This window comes from Dipodomys merriami, unplaced genomic scaffold, assembly GCF_024711535.1.
Source record: "Dipodomys merriami isolate MVZ:Mamm:240054 unplaced genomic scaffold, mDipMer1.0.p SCAF_70, whole genome shotgun sequence".
NCBI lineage: Eukaryota > Metazoa > Chordata > Mammalia > Rodentia > Heteromyidae > Dipodomys > Dipodomys merriami.
The window spans coordinates 378,655-395,810 of NW_027206291.1; the positions used below are offsets into that span (position 1 = coordinate 378,655).

The 17,156-nt window shown below is 53.4% G+C and overlaps 1 protein-coding gene across 3 annotated transcripts in view; it reads right to left on the minus strand.

The window, feature by feature from the left end:
* The window catches only part of LOC138817739 (microtubule-associated serine/threonine-protein kinase 1-like), a 32,047-nt gene that overhangs the window by 5,938 nt on the left and 8,953 nt on the right, over positions 1-17,156 (minus strand). For all 3 annotated transcript variants that reach the window (XM_070008365.1, XM_070008364.1, XM_070008363.1), the window contains 17 exons: positions 16,320-16,398; positions 13,918-14,078; positions 13,730-13,805; positions 13,251-13,460; positions 12,427-12,528; positions 12,181-12,313; positions 12,037-12,104; positions 7,635-7,720; positions 7,348-7,556; positions 2,783-2,921; positions 2,551-2,683; positions 2,245-2,410; positions 2,041-2,142; positions 1,779-1,901; positions 1,111-1,220; positions 418-596; positions 85-332 (listed from right to left, as the gene is read on the minus strand). In XM_070008365.1, the coding sequence (XP_069864466.1) occupies positions 85-332; positions 418-596; positions 1,111-1,220; positions 1,779-1,901; positions 2,041-2,142; positions 2,245-2,410; positions 2,551-2,683; positions 2,783-2,921; positions 7,348-7,556; positions 7,635-7,720; positions 12,037-12,104; positions 12,181-12,313; positions 12,427-12,528; positions 13,251-13,460; positions 13,730-13,805; positions 13,918-14,078; positions 16,320-16,398 (2,324 nt within the window). The remainder of the gene's footprint in view (positions 1-84; positions 333-417; positions 597-1,110; positions 1,221-1,778; positions 1,902-2,040; positions 2,143-2,244; positions 2,411-2,550; positions 2,684-2,782; positions 2,922-7,347; positions 7,557-7,634; positions 7,721-12,036; positions 12,105-12,180; positions 12,314-12,426; positions 12,529-13,250; positions 13,461-13,729; positions 13,806-13,917; positions 14,079-16,319; positions 16,399-17,156) is intronic.

A 17,156-nucleotide genomic window follows, 5' to 3' on the forward strand; every position in this document is an offset into this window, starting at 1 on the left:
GCTCATTGAAAGATGCTCCATCTCTGTGCACGGCGGGGGGCGGGGGAGGGACGGGGAGGGCCTCAGGAGGGGGCGGGCACTCACGGGCCTCCGGGTCCCCCGCGCTGGGGGTGCCTTCCCCTGGAGCTGCCTCTTTAGAGGTCCGGGCATCCAGCGAGCCTGGGGGATCAGAGCTAGGCCGGGGGGGCCTGCGCAGCCGGGCCTCATCCTCGTCCTCTTGGGGGGCGCTGAAGCGGCTGGGCTCCAGCAGCGCCGAGAAACGCCGGCGCGCGCCCAGTGGGGGACTCGCCTCCCCCTCCAGGAAACTGGCCTCCGAAGCCGAGAAGCGTTTGCTGCACGGGAAGGGCCAGGTCAGGGGCGCCGCCCCCGGAGCCACGCCCCGAGCCTCGCCCCACCCCCAGCCCGGCTCCCGCTCACATCTCCGGGGAGCCCCCTCTCCAGGTCTTCTCACGCAGGGTCAGGCCGCCCAGGCCCTCCCGCTTGCCCGGCACCTTCTCCTCTGGGCCCTTGGCGCTTGGCTCCCTCTTGCTGACCCCTGCTGCTGCCACGGGGGTCTTGGGTTCGTGCTGGGACAGCTGCTCCATGCTGCTGTACACCTGGCCCGAGGGGAGGTGGTGACAGAGTTCCCTCATTCCAGAGCCAATCAGCGGTCCTGCCACTTACCCACCTCCGCCTCCCTCCACCCTATCAGGGCCAGGCCCCGCCCACTTCCGGACTGGCCTCCAATAAGGTACAAGACTTCAACTCAAGCCCCGCCCACCAAGTTAGGCCTATCCTAGGCCCCGCCCCTCCCATGCCACCACCTTCCGGCTCTCCACCTGACAGCCTCTTCCCCGCTCCGGCCCAGTTCATGCCCAGTCAGCAGGGGTTGCTCGGGGTTGCGGGGCTCTGCTCCGCCCATCTGTCATCTTCACCCCTCCCACATCCTTGTGAGTCACTTGTGAGTCTTGTTTGTACCATTAGACCAAAGGCCCAAGCCACGAACCCACAGCCTGCCTCCCCTCTCCCCGTCGCTTCCCAGGCCTGAGCCTCGGGGGTGTCTGGGACTCCGGTCCCCACAAGCCCCCCAGGCCCACTTTTCCCAGCTCCCCCAGCCCAGGCCCGGCCCACCTTGCTGAAGCGCGGGGAGCAGGAGGAGAACTGGCGGATCTCCACGGGCTCCTCCTCCGTCGTGTCATCCTCGTCGTAGGAGTTCACGTGGTGATACCTGTCCGAGCGGGCTGCGGGCAGAACGGGACCCGTGACGGCGGCCCTGGTCCAGGCCCTCTGGGCAGCGCCAGCGAGGCTCAGGGCAGGCCACACCCCTGCCTCCCCTTGTTAGAATTCAGGCTCCACCCCCAGGTCTGCGTGCGTGGCTGTTTCCTCGGTCTCTGCCTATCTATCCCCAGAAAGGATCCCCCCCGCCCAGACCCCACTTACACCCCTCAGCAATCCTGAGCCAGCTTCGGCACGGCCTTGGTCCCAGCCTGGGCCGCAAGCCCAGGTCCACGGGTAGAACTCACCCCAATCCAGGCACCCCAGCTTCCCCCAGGTACTAATACTTACCTAGTTCTGAGCCTAGGCCCACCCCTAAGCAGGCCACGCCCCTCGGAAGTGCCATCACAGATCATGCCCACCAACGCCCCGCCCCCAAGAAAGCCCCTCCCACCCGTGCCCCGCCCCCAAACAACCTCAGTCTTTTCATCTCAGAGTCAGAGACAGATTCAGCCGGACCGGACCGGGAATCCCAGGCCTCACTCCCGCCCCCCCCCCCGGCCCCGCCTCCTGCTCTCACTCACTGTCGAAGTAGCTGGTGTCATCTTCTGACTCTAGGTGGGGGATGAACTCAGCCTTCTGCCTCAGCAGCCCCGTCCAGTCCAGGTCGCGGAAGAAACTGTGCTGCTTCACCTCAAAGGCGCCACCTGGCGGTAAGAAAGGGTTCCAACGCCAGCGGATGGCCGGCAGCCCAAGGCCACAGCTCAAGCTGGACCTGGGGTTGGGGGGGACCAGGGGTGCATCCTGGCAAACGGAACCTCCCCAGCACTGCAGCACCCGCTTTACCTGCCCCAAGCCGGACCAGAGGGTTGGTCTGCAGGAGGCTGGATATCAGGAGCTGGGCATCTGTGGGCAGGGCCTCATCTCCCTCCGGCCACAGGATGTCATCTGCAGGGTAGAGTCGAGCCGAGGGCTCCCTTTGGTCGCCTGGGGTCCCCCAGACCTGCCCATGTCTCCATGCCACCCCTGCCCACTCGAGGGAGCACGTACCACTGATGACCTGTCCGAAGAGCTCTTCCGGGGTGTCCCCAAAGAAGGGTACGCAGCCCACCAGGAACTCGTAGAGGATGATACCCATGGCCCACCAGTCCACCGGCTTGCCGTAACCCTGGCGCAGGATGACTTCGGGTGCGATGTACTCTGGGGTCCCACAGACCTGGGGGCAGGCGGTCAGCCCACGCCCTGGCCGCAGGAGGGGCCTCGAGGGAGAGCTGTGCCACCCCCCAACCAGGCCCTGCGTCCCTGAGGCCCTGCAGGGTCACCCTGCCCTCGGTGACCCCCACGCCCGCCACACACCTGTTTATCCAGGAACTCGCGGGCATCCTTCTCGATGTGGCCTTCGTACAAGTTGGTGGTGAGACTCATGAGCCCCATCTTGGAGAGGCCGAAATCTGTGAGCTTTATATGGCCCATGGAGGTAATGAGGAGACTGCAGGGAAAACGGGGTGATCTCAGATCCCTGGGTTTCTGGGGGGAGGGAGGGAATGATGGCCCAAACAAACAAACAAAACAACAACCCAGAGCTCACTTGTCAGGCTTGAGATCGCGATGGACAATGCCATAATTGTGCAAGTACTCCAGCGCCAACACGGTCTCTGCGAAGTACATCCGGGCCATTTCCACCGGGAGTGCGCCGATGTTCTTCAGAAGCGTGGCACAGTCACCGCCTGTGGGCCAGGGTCAGACCCGAGTGGTGAGATGAGGCCCGTCAAATGTTGAACAGCGCCAACTAGCTGGGGGCCAACGTTTAACACCGGTCAATCTAGCTAGCTGCTGGGGGGGGGGCTAAGATCTGAGGATCAAGTTTGGAGGCCAGCTCAAGCAGAAACATCACCCCCCCCCCAAAAAAAAAGAAAGAAAGAAAAGAAAAGAAGCCAGAAGTGGTGGTGTAGCTCTCAAGTGCCAGCTTTGAGCAAAATAACTAAGGGACAGCACCCAGACCCGGGGTTCAGGACCCAGTATTTGGCACACACACATGAAAATCGCACCAATGTCTTCTTCAATTGTACCCATTTTGCAGACATAGGAAAGGGAGGTCCAGAGAGGAGTCTTCCCCTTCCCAAATCTCACTTCTGAGTCTCTATCTCCTAGTATATACAATGGGCTGATTGTAGAAGCAGCTAGAAAATTCTCTAGAGATATTCTTTTTGTTGTTGTTGGTTGTGGGCCTGGGCACTGTCCCTTGGCTCTTCAGCTGAGAAGCATCACTTTCAGTTTTCTGGTGGTTAATTGGACATAAGAGTCTCTCAGATTTTCCTGCCCGGGTTGGCTTTGAACCGTAATCCTCAGACCTCAGCCTCCTGAGTAACTAGGATTACAGATATGAGCCATTGGTGCGCAAGGCTAGAGCCAAGCTGGGCACTGGTGGCTCACACCTGCAATCCCAGCTGCTAAGGAGGCTGTGATCTGAGGACAGGTTAGAAAACAGCCCAGACAAGAAAGTCCCTGAGACTCTTATCTCTAATAAACTACCAAAAGCCAGATGTAGAGCTGTGAGTCAAGTGCCGTGCTTGGGGGGGGGGGGGGGGGGAGGCAGGGAAACAGGTAAGCTAGGACTCCAGTAAATGGCTAGGGGTGACTTGACTGGTTAAATAATTGTCTGGTGAAGCCTCTAGCATCATAAACACAACAACAACAACAGCGCCACACAAGCCGCCCGCGCCCGCGCTGCTTCAACCCTGGCGGTGGCCGCTGCTGCCCTGGAAGCAGAGGAAATCCTCCAGCGTCCCTCCGGTGGGGCCTCCCCTCCCCCAGCCTCAGCTCTTCACCTGAGCTCAGGTGTGGCTTCCTCCAGTCTCTTCCATGGTTCTCACTTTAGATCCTTTGCACTGGGAGCCATATTCCCCCCCCCACATACACACATACATACACACCCCTCACACACACATACACACATACACACCCCCTCACACACATACATACATACACACCCCTCACACACACACACACACCCTCACACACATACATACATACACACTCCTCACACACACACACATACACACCCCCTCACACACACACACACACCCTCACACACATACATACATACACACCCCTCACACACATACATACATACACACCCCTCACACACACATACATACATACACACATACCCCTGACACACATACATACATACCCCTCACATACACACATACACACCCCTCACACACATACATACACACACACCCCTCACATACACACATACATACACACACCCCTCACATACATACACACCCCTCACACACACACATACATACACACCCCTCACACACACACACCCCTCACACACACACACCCCTCACACATACATACATACACACCCCTCACACACATACATACATACACACCCCTCACACACACATACATACATACACACATACCCCTGACACACATACATACATACCCCTCACACACACACATACACACCCCTCACACACATACATACACACACACCCCTCACATACACACATACATACACACACACCCTCACACACATACACACCCTCACACACATACATACACACACACACCTCACACATATACATACATACACACCCCTCACACACACATACACACCCCTCACACACATACACACACACACCCCACACACATACATACACACCCCTCACACACACATACACACCCCTCACACACATACATACATACACACCCCTCACACACACATACATACACACCCCTCACACACACACATACATACACACCCCTCACACACACACACCCATCACACACACACCCCTCACACATACATACATACACACACCCCTCACGCATACATACATACACACACACCCCTCACGCATACATACACACCCCTCACACATACATACATACACACCCCTCACACACATATATACATACACACCCCTCACCCACACACACACCCCTCACATACACATACACACACACCCCTCACATACACACATATACATACACACCCCTCACACACACATACTCACACACATACATACACACCCTCACACACATACATACACACCCTCACACACATACATACACACACACACCTCACACATATACATACATACACACCCCTCACACACACATACATACCCCTCACACACATACACACACACACCCCACACACATACATACACACCCCTCACACACACATACACACCCCTCACACACATACACACACACCCCTCACACATACATACACACCCCTCACACACACACATACATACCCCTCACACACATACTTACACACCCCTCACACACATACATGCATACACACCCTCACACACATACATATATACATACATACATACACATCCATCACACACACATACACACCCCTCACACACATACATACATACACACCCCTCACACACACACACACCCTCACACACATACATACATACACACTCCTCACACACACATACATACACACCCCTCACACACATACATACATACACACATACCCCTGACACACATACATACATACCCCTCATACACACATACACACCCCTCACATACACACATACATACACACACCCCTCACATACACACACACCCCTCACACACACATACATACACACCCCTCACACACACACATACATACACACCCTCACACACATACATATATACATACATACATACACATCCCTCACACACACACATACACACCCCTCACACAAACACATACACATCCCTCACACACATACATACACACCCCTCACATACACACACACCCCTCACACACATGGATACACACCCCTCACACACATACACACATACACACACACCCCTCACACACACACACACACACACACACACACACACACACTGACTCCATTTTGCCTTGTCTGGCCGCCATCCTCTGACCATCTCCTCACTAGGCGTACAGGACGGGAGGGACGAATGGAGGGATGACCATTTGGGAGAATACACACACAGACCGCGGGTGGATGTGTGGACAGACACAGGGATGAAGAATAACAGAAATAGATGAGTGGGTAAACTGGGGAATGAATTGTGGATTTACAGAAAGAGCTGAATAGATGGATAGGATCGCCAGTAGATAGATGTACAGACAGGCAGGCAGAGGAACTGATGGATAGATGACAGAAGGTAAGCAGATGAAGGATAGGTAGGTAGACCAAAGATACATGATGGATATGTGGACAGATAGAAGATAAAGAGATATATAATAAGCACTTGTAAGCTAGTAATCCTAGCTACTCATTAGGCTGAGATCTGAAGATCACGGTTTGAAGCCAGCCCTGGCAGGAAAGTCCATAAGACTCTTATCTCTAGTGAACCACCAGAAGACTGGAAGTGGCACTATGGCTCAAAGTGCAAGAGTGCTAGCCTTGAGCAAAAGAAGCTCAGGGACAGTGCCCAGGCCCTGAGTTCAAGCCCCAGGACCAACAGAAAAAAAAAGAAAGAAAGAAAGAAAGAAAGAAAGAAAATAAGAAAAAGAAAATCTGGGAAGACAAATAGGTGATAGGCAGATAGAGATAATAGATGGATGATAGGCAAATAAATAGTCAATAAATAGATGATAAATAGATATAGATAGATGATGGATGGGTGGATACGTGGAGAGGTAATAGAAGATAGATACATAGATAAATGATAGATGCATGGTTAGGTGATAGGTAGGTAGGTAGATAGTTAGCTAGCTAGATTGATAGATAGCTAGATAGATCCAGAGAGCTCCCTAGAGAGATGCATAGATCATAGACAGACAGGTAGATAGGTAGGTAGATAGATACATAGATCAGTAGATAGGCAGGTAGAGAGACAGATAGACTGCTAAATAGACAGACAGATTCAGACAGACAAACTGACAGCTAGACAGATAGATGAATAGGTAGATGACAGAGATAGGTAGGTAGAGAGACAGGTAGATAGAGACAGACAGACAATCAGACAGAGATAGAGATAGATAGGTACATAGATGAATAGGTAGATAGACAGACAGACATACTGACAGATAGATGGATAGATAGGTAGATGGATGGATGGATGGGCAGATGGATAAAGAGAGGTCAGTGACAGACGGACAAACGGGGGGGGGGTGTAGGGGGGACGCGCCCCAGCCCGCGGCCACACCTTCCACATACTCCATGACCATGCACAGGTGGCGGCGGGTCTCGAAGGAGCACAGCATGCCCACCACGAAGGGGTTCTCGGCGAAGGTGAGGATGTCGCGCTCCACGAAGGCCTGCTGGATCTGGTTGCGCAGGATCAGGTTCTGCTTGTTGATCTTCTTCATGGCGAAGCGCTGGCGGGTGTCGCGGTGCCGCACCAGGTAGACGGCGCTGCGGGGGAGCGGGCGGGACGGCGTCACGCTCCCGGCCTCCGCCGCCCTCCCCCGCCAGAGCCCCGGCGTGGCTCACCCGTAGGCGCCGTTGCTGATCAGCTTGATGGTGTCGAAGTCGCTCTCGCCGGGGGGTTTCTTGGCCTTGGACGCGCTGCTCCGGCCCTGCGCAGGGGTGGGGCGGTGGGGAGGGGAAGATGGAGACCACCTCACCCTTGTCAGCACACATTGATTGACTCCATTTACCCCCCGGGGGAAACTGAGGCGGGGGGGGGGGGGGTCCTTCATCGAAGGACCACAGGACTGGACAGAAGAGCTTGGGTCAGGATTGAAACCCAAGACCACCTTGGAAGACCTATTCCTTTAGGAAAGTGAGCAGAAAAAACTGCAAAACGTCTGAAGCATCAGAACATATATAAAGAGTTCCGAGAAATCCAGGACAAAAGGCCTAGCTACTGAAGAGGGAAAAGCGGGCAATGCGGATGCACTAGAATGAGAACTTACCAAAAACATAGTAAAAGATAATCGATCTTTTTATTTGACACAAAGGGGAGTTACACCTACCTCCAAATACTAGGCCGTTTTATAATTAGCAGATTGACAAAAGGCTGGCAAATCCCATAGGCACAGCTATGAAAAAAAGGCTGGTGTGTGTCTGTGTGTGTGTGTGTCTGTGTAAGAGAGAGACGGCGTTGAGACTTGTACCACGGCTGCATGCTCTCACTTGAGCTTTTTGCTCAAGGCTGGTGCTCTACCACTTGAGCCACACCTTTTGCCACTTTATTGGTGACTGGCTTAAAGAAACAGGCTTAAACCTGGCAGCCAGGCTTGAGACTTAATCCCACCCTGCTTAGGGGTGTGGTGAAGGTCTGGGCTGCATCTCCAGCACACACACACAGACACACACACAAACACACACACGTAAGACAGAATTCTATACAACCAGACGGGCGCAGGTGGCTCATGCCTGTAATATTAGCTACTCAGGAAGCTGAGATATGAGGATCATGGTTCAAAACTGGCCCAGACAGGAAAGTCCATGAGACTCTTATCTCCAATAAACCACTCACAAAACCAGAAGTGGCGCTGTGGCTCAAGTGGTAGAGCGCTCACCTTGAGCTGAAGAGCTGAGGGACAGTGCTGGGCCCAGAGTTCAAGCCCCACGACTGACAAAAAAGAAAAAAGAATTCTATACAACTGCCTGAAGAAGGCACTTTGGTTTATATCAGAACCAAAAATGCATGGTGATTCTGACCAAGCAACTTTTGAATTTATGCTACTAACGTGCAACAAGAAGAAAAAAGCTTGTGTTCACTGTTCCGAGAAAGATTACAAGTAGCCATATATCCATGCATAGACAATTCGTTAATTAAACACAGAAGGACATCATGAGCAATTACTGTCACTGCTTAGTGCTGGCGTTCATGCCTGTAATCCCAGCTACTCAAGAAGCTGAGATCTGAGGATTGAGGTTTGAAACCAGACAGGGCAGACAAATCTGAGAGCCTCTTATTTCCAACTAAGCAGCAAAATGCCAGAAGTGGAGGCATGGCTTAAGTGCTAGAGCCCCAACCCTAGGTGGGAAAGCCAATTGAGAGTGCAAGGCCCTGAGTTCAAACCCCAGCACTCACACACTCACACACACACACACACACACACACACACACACACACACACAAGGGGCAAAATGAATTATATTTGGGGGTTATAGGGCAGTTAGGGACTAAAGTAGGAGTACGATTTTTCACTATATGCCATTTTCAGAAATAATTTTGGTTAGAAAGAATATTTATTTGGTAGCTACTGAACAGAAAGATGAGGGAAATATAAACTACTGAACGTGTATGCGCCTAATCATATAACATTAAAAACATCTAATCATACCACTTCTAGGCATCTACCCTGAACAACAGGAACCAATATACAAGGACATGTGCACCTCCATGTTTATTGCAGCACTGTTCGCAATAGCTAGGATATGGAAACAACCCAGATGCCCCACCACAGATGAATGGATCCAAAAATTGTGGTATCTATACACAATGGAATATTATGCAGCCATTAGAAATGACAAAATAATGGCAATTGCAGGGAAATGAATGGAGCTAGAAGAAATCATGTTGAGCGAGGTAAGCCAAGAGCAAAGAGACAAATGGTACATGGTCTCCCTGATAAGTGGATGTTAAATCCAACATGTTAGGTGATACAACAAAATTAACAGGATTTAAGAAACAAAGAACTTCCACTCATCTGGTCGAACCATTACTAAGTAACCCCATGCTGCTGATCACATGTATGGTGTATATGTGTACACCATTATATGTTATAGACCATGATAGACAATTTGCTCCAGGAAAGTTAGAATGAGTTTGTGACTTTAAATGAGCATCATTATCCCACAATACTGTGAAATTTGGGAAATTATGTAATCACTTAACCACAATTAAAAAAAAAAACTAGAAAACAAAAACAAAAACATCTGACACAGGCCATGTCTGTGGCTCAGTGTGTGAGTGCTGTCATCGTTGAAAGAGGGCTGCTTTGACTTCCAACACTGCATTAAAAAAAAACACCGGGCACCGGTGGCTCACACCTGTCATCCTAGCTACTCAGGAGGCTAAGATCTGAGGATCATGGTTCAAAGCCAGCCTGGGCAAGAAAGGCCATGAAACTCTTATTTCCAATAAACTACCCAGAAAACCGGAAATGGCGCTGTAGCTCAAGTGGTAGAGCGCTCGCCTTGAGCTGAAGAGCTGAGGGACAGCACCCAGGCCCAGAGTTCAAGCCCCACGACCAACAAAAAAGAAAAACAAAAAACAAAACTGACCCCCTGGCACAAAACTGACAGCATTACAAAGAAACCGCTATGAGCAAGGATTCAACATACATCTCAGAGACACTATGAGATCAACCAGGAAAAGAAAAGAATAGGTAGATGGAAGGTTTAAATCACTCAAGGAAGAAGTTCAGTTGAATGAAGTTGCATAGAGTCCTACAAATAATGAGAGATAAATACCTTTGTTTTTAGAGTTTTTAGTTTTGAGTGATGTCATTCCATTACCTATTCAAAAAATTAAACAAATTGCATGTGAAGGCAGATTCCATTTTTTTTTTTTTACCTAGGACTGGGGATTGAACTCAGGGCCTGAAGTTTGCTAGATAGGTGCTCTCACACTCAGCCACGCCCACCACCACCACCGAGACACACCCCTCTCTAGGCCACACCCCTTTGATGGGCCACACCCTCCCCACTGAACCATAGTGACACCACTGTGCGTTACACTTCCAGTAAGTCATGCCCACTACCACAAAGCCACCTGCCTGCCACTGAGCCTCACCTCCAGACATTGCGTGCACGTGTGTGTGTGTGTGTGTGTGTGTGTGTGTGTGTGTGCACTTGGTTTTAGGGCTTGAACTCAGGGCCCAGGTGCTGTGCCTGCCTGAACTTTTTGTGCTCAAGGCTGGCACAATACCACTTGAGCCAGAGCTCCACTTGGGGCTTTCTGGTGGTTTGTTGGACATTAGGATCTTACAGACTTTCCTGCCCAACCTAGCTTCATACTTTGATCCTGAGAGGTCAGCTAGGATTACAGGTGTGAGCAACCAACATCTGGTTTGCACTGGTTACTAAGATAAGGTATCCATTTTTATCCAGGTAGATGCCTGGACAGTGATCTTCCTATTTCTGGCTTTGTGTTGTAGCTATGCTGTCAATAAACTTTTGGTCAAGAAGGGATCTTGTGTAAAGCTCTGGTAGCTCACACCTATTAATCCTAACTACACAGGAGGCTGAGATACGATTGCAGTTCAAAGTCAGCCCCTGCAGTCTCTTATGAACATTTTTGTCCAGCTGGCTTAAACATCAGTCCTCCTGATCTCCACACTTGCTTCGCATGTACACGTCTGTGGTTCCATCTTGAGCATTGTTTAAAAAAGGAAAGGAAAGGAGCACTAGTGGCTCACACCTGTAATCCCAGGCTCAGGGACAGCGCCTAAGCCCTGAGTTCAAACCTCAGGACCGGCAAAAACAAAGAAGAAAAAAAAAAAGGAAAGAAAAAAAGAGCTCAAAGATAAAAAAAACAAAAACAAACAAACAAAAACAAACTATGAGTCAGTGTCTCACGCCTGTGAACCCTAGCTATTCAGGAGGCTGAGATCTGAGGATCAAGGCTCAGATCCAGCCCAGACAGATAAATCCAAGAGACTCTGGAGTGAAAAACAGTAAGGAGAGCATGAGACCCAGAGTTCAAACCCTAGTGCCAGCACGTGCGCATGCATGCGTGTGCACACACACACACACCACATTAAAAAAAACACACATAAATAACAACAAAAAGAAACCTATTCCGAATCTCAGTTTACAGGTAGGGAGATGGTGGCTCAGTGTCCGGGACCAACAGAACCCCACAGCCTGAGCGGTGGAGAGCCAGGCCCTGGGTCCATGAGCAAGCCCGGTGCTGCTTCCGGGGCCCTGGCCTTACCTCAGAGAGGTCGTCCTGCTCGGGCGTGTTGGAGCCGCCACTGTCTTGCTCCTCCAGGTGCACCACATCTGGGGAGAAGGTGCCGGTGAGCGGGTGTGTCGCTGCACCTGCGCATCCCCCTCCCCAGCAGCCCCCGGCCCGCACCTGGAAACGGGTCTCGGGTGAGGCCCAGCTGGTGGATGATGTAGCGGGGGATGTCGGTCTTGACCAGGTGGCCCTCCTTGGCGTGGCCCTCAGCCGCCTCCAGCAGGTGGTAGAACTCCTCCGGATTGAATTCCTGAGGCAGGGCAGGGGGGTGGCGGGGGAGAGGGGGTAGGATCACCACGGGCGCCGAGGGTCCCCCCACCCCTCGGGTCACTCCCTCCTGCCCCCCACGCCGAGCCGTCTCACCAGGCACTCCAACAGCCTGGCCGGGCGGGAGATGATAATGAGCAATTTCTTCACCAGCTGTGTGACAAAGGCCACCTCCAAGCTCTCCGAGCGTTCATAGGCCTGGAGTGGGAGACACAAAAGATCGAGGTTGGGCTGGGAAGGTGGCTCAGTGGTAGAGCGCTTGCCTTCCATACCTGAGGCCCTGGGTTCCATTCCTCAGCACCACATAAGCAAAAAGAAAAAAGCCAGAAGTGGCACTGTGGCTCAAGTGGTAGAGTGCTAGCCTTGAGCTGAAGAGCTGAGGGACAGCGCCCAGGCCCAGAGTTCAGGCCCCACGACCGGACCCAAAAAAAAAAAAAAAAGATCGAGGTTCACGGGCACGGTGGGCAGTTTGTAGAGGAGCCCTAGTGTTATTTTATAAGCAAGCAAACTGAGGCCTAGACACACAATTAAAACAACGAGGAGGCTGGGTGCCAGGGGCAGCGGCCTGCAGTTTTAGCTACACAGGAGGCTGAGATCTGAGGTTCATGGTTCGAAGCCAGCCTGGGCAGGAAAGTCCCTGAGACTCTTATCTCCAATTAATCAGCAAAAAGGTGGAAGTGGAGCTGTGGTTCCAGTGGTACAGCTGCCAGCCTTGAGCGGAGAACAAAAACCTCAGGGACGGCGGCCAGGCCCCGAGTTCAAGGCCCAGGCCAGCATGCTCACGCACGTGTGCACACACACACGCACACACTCCTGTCTCCTCCAGCAGACCTAGGGCGGGGACTGTGTCTTTCGGCGCTTGTCACCTAGCAGATGGCAGGGGGACACGGGGCACGGCTTTGGGGGCGCAGGACGCTCACGTCCTGAAGCAGCTTCTCCAGGTTCTCTTGCAGTTCGTAGAAGTAGACGGTGGTGATGAGGCCGTCTCGGGACTTGGTCAGGCAGTCCCGGGCCAGCTCAATGATCTGGTGGTGGATGAAGCTGAGCACGCCGTCGGCCAGCGGCAGCACGCTGTCAGGTTCGTAGGCGCGGGCGAAGTCCCGCAGCTTCTCCTCCATCTGTGCGGTGGCCTGGCGGGAGGCACGGACAGGGAGAGCTGCGTTGCTTGAGTCGGACACCAGGGGGCGCGCAAGGTCTGGTCCGGCTGCCAGGGGCGCGGGGGGGGGTTCTGTTCCACCACCAGGGGGCGCGCAAGGTCTGGTCTGGCTGCCAGGGGCGCGGGGGGGGGGTTCTGTTCCACCACCAGGGGGCGCGCACGGGGTCCGGTCTCACCACCAGGGGGCGCGCGGGGTCGCCCCAGGCCGCGCATGCGCGCGCGGGTCCCCGCTGGGGGTCTCACCTTGGGGAAGCGCTCCTTGTACACATGGTTCATCATGACGATCTCGTTGTCGTAGGAGGACGGGGATCGGCCCGGGCTGCAGCGAGAGAAGCCCATGCTGTCTCCAGCCCGCGCTCCTGCCCCGCAGCTGGCAGGGCGGTGAGGGGTGCTGGGGCTGGGGCTGGGGGGCGTTGGGGGGCGCTTCCTACCTGAGGCTCCGCGATCGGGGCCGCACAGCCGGGGAGCGACGGCCGCCATCCTCGTCGGTGATGCTCTCCGTGCTGCCGAAGTGTTTGGACAGGAAGTGCAGCTCGTCCACCGTGGGCTGGTAAGGGAGCTGGTGCAGGCGCTCCTGGGAGGAGCAGGAGGACTGGGGGTGGGGGGATCCGAGTCAGAGCCACTGGGGAGGGGGCCCCCCAGAGCTCCAGGCCCTGGGCTGGGACAAACGGGCAGGATGAGCTCCTAGGCAGACCTAGGATGGATCTGGAGGCTTTTCCACTTTCCTGGACTCTGACTTTGTCCTTGCGGCTTGGCTCACAAGATTGGGGTTGGGTTGGGACAAATGACAAGGGACAGGCAGAAAGGGCCCCGCACGGACGTGACTAGAGGGAGCCTGATGAAACCTGAGTCAAGGCCGGGCGCCCGTGGCTCACACCTGTGATCCTAGCCACTCAGGAGGCTGAGATCTGAAGGTTCAAACCCAAGTAAGGGCAGGAACGTCCATGAGGCCCTTACCTCCAATGAACCCCCAGAAAACCGGAAGTGGCGCTGTGGCTCAAGTGGTAGGGTGCTCGCCTTGAGCTGAAGAGCTCAGAGACAGTGCCCAGGCCCAGAGTTCAAGCTCCAGTATGGCACTCCATACACACACACACACACACACACACACACACACACACACACACACAGAGTCCTCCAAGATGAATGGCTGTGACACAAAGGTAAATCATGTGGGAGATGCTAAAAGCCACTTTCCTGTCCCTACCTGCAGTGTCTTTATTTTTATTTTTATTTATTTATTTTTGCTGGTTGTGGAGCCTGAGCTCTGGGCCTGGGCGCTGTCCCTCAGCTTTTCAGCTCAAGGCTTGCGCCCTACCACTTGACCCACAGCACCACTTCTGGCTTTTTCTGCTTATGTGGTGCTGAGGAATCAAACCCAGGGCCTCGTACATGAAAGGCAAGTACTCTACCACTGAGCCACCTTCCCAGCCCCAGTGTCTTTATTTTTGCCCTTCTGAAAAGCCCTAAATAGACAAAGCTCACTATACAGCCCAAGGTGACCTTGAATTCATGATTCTCTGGCCTCAGCCTCTCAAGTGCTGGGATTACAGGCCTGTGTCACTGCACTCAGACTCACAAGAGGCCCTATTCACCTTTCCAAAAGCTGTCTGTTTTCTGTGACCCCCTGAGCATTTGCACATGCTGTCCTCTTGTACTTGACAAACTCATGCTCACCCTTTGCTTGGCTTCAATGCCTGCCTGGAGGCCCGCTCAATGACATGCCTATTCACCAGAGTCTGTATCTTCTGAACAGCACACAATCAATGAACAGATGTGTGAAACCAGAGACATGGATAGAGAATGGAGAAGATGGAGAAGAAGGCTTTCTCCTCCTCCTCCTCCTCCTCCTTCTTCTTCTTCTTTTTCTTCTTCGCCTGGGAGCTGTCCCTGAGCTCTTCAGTTCAAGACAAGCACTCTACCACTTGAGCTACAGTGCCACTTCTGGTTTTCTGGTGGTTCATTGGAGATAAGAGTCTCATGGCCTTTCCTGCCCAGGCTGGCTTTGAACCGCCATCCTCAGACCTCAGTCTCCCAATTAGCTAGGATTATAGGCATGAGCCACCGGCACCTGGCTTTCCTTTTCTTTTTTTCCAGGACTAAGATTTGAACTTGGGGGCTCACACTTGCTAGGTAAGCACTCGACAACTTGAGCCACACTCTAGCCCTTTTTGCTTTAGTTATCTTTCCAATAGGAGCTTCCTGCCCAGGCTTTCCTGTACCTAGATCTTCCTCCCCCTCCCCCAACCTCCTGAGCAGCTGGGATTACACGTGTGAGCTATCACACCTGACGTGACAGAGAAGTTTTGAGTGACTCAAGGGGTTAGCAAATGGTTTCTAGGTAAAACCTATGAATGACCTGAACAACCTAATACCATTCTCTTTAAGAGAGTTTGAGGCCTGGTGCCCATGGCTAGATCTCAGAAGGACGAGATCTGAGGATCATGGTTCAAAGCCAGCCCAGGCAGGAAAGTCCATGAGACTCTTATCTCCAATGAACCCCCAGAAAACCGGAAGTGGTGCTGTGGCTCAAAGTGGTAGAGCACTCGCCTTGAGCAAAAAAGCAGGGGCAGCACCCAGGCTCTGAGTTCAAGTCCCACAACTGATGGGGGAGGAAGCTGAGGTTGAGTAGAACTTGTAAGATGGGTTAAAGGCAGAAATCGGGCCTTGGGGGAGGAGGAGGGGCTCCTAGGACTCTGATAGAGGAACGGATGCTGATGAAAGACAGAGAAATGCTCGGGTCACGAAGTCTAGCCTGAGTGGCCTCGCTGTGGGCCTGCAGGCTGCAGACTGAGAGCCCCCATCCCACCCAGCATCCCCTGCCCGCCACACTCACCGAGACCGTGGAGCTGGGCGTATTGGTGCCATAGCCGGAGGAGGGGAGGGAGGCCAGTGACCAGCGGCGTCCGTCTGCCCTGGAAGCCAACCAAGATGCTCAGAGGCCGCCGGGCCCCGCCCCATTTCTCAGGGTGGGAGAGACACCACCAGCCACAGCCAGGGCAGGCAGGGAGTAATGGCCCTATGTCTAGGCTCAGAGATCCCCCAAGACCCTCCAAGTGGAGCAGGCACAGAGGGAATTTTCTAGCTAGTTCTCAGGGGGTTGGCAGGAAGTTTGGTCTCCTCTGTCCCAGTCCCATGATCCTCCTCTTGTCTGCTCGCCCTTCACACCAGTCTCCAGAAGAAACCACCAGCAGCACTGGAACAGCCCACCCAGGGGGAGGGAGGTGCGGCTGGGGGGCAATAGAGCGTTTCCTCTGCGTGTGCCAGCCAACATCCACCCAAAGCCGGGCACCAGTGCTCACGCCTGTAATCATAGCTACTCAGGAGGCTGAGATCTGAGGATTGGGCATTTGAAGCCAGCCAAGCCAGGAAAGACCATGAGATTCTTTTTTTTTTTTTGGTTGGTCATGGGGCTTGAGCTCGGGGCCTGGCGCTGTCCCTCAGCTCTTCAGCTCAAGGCAGCGCTCTACCACCTGAGCCACAGCGCCACTTCCGGCTTTTTCTGCTTATGTGGTGCTGAGGATCTGAACCCAGGGCCTCATGCATGCAAGGCAAGCACTCTACCACTGAGCCACCTTCCCAGCCCCAAGTCTGTGAGATTCTTATCCCCAGTGAACCAGCAGGGGAAAAAAAAGACAGAACTGGAGGTGTAGCTCAAGTGGTAGAGCACCAG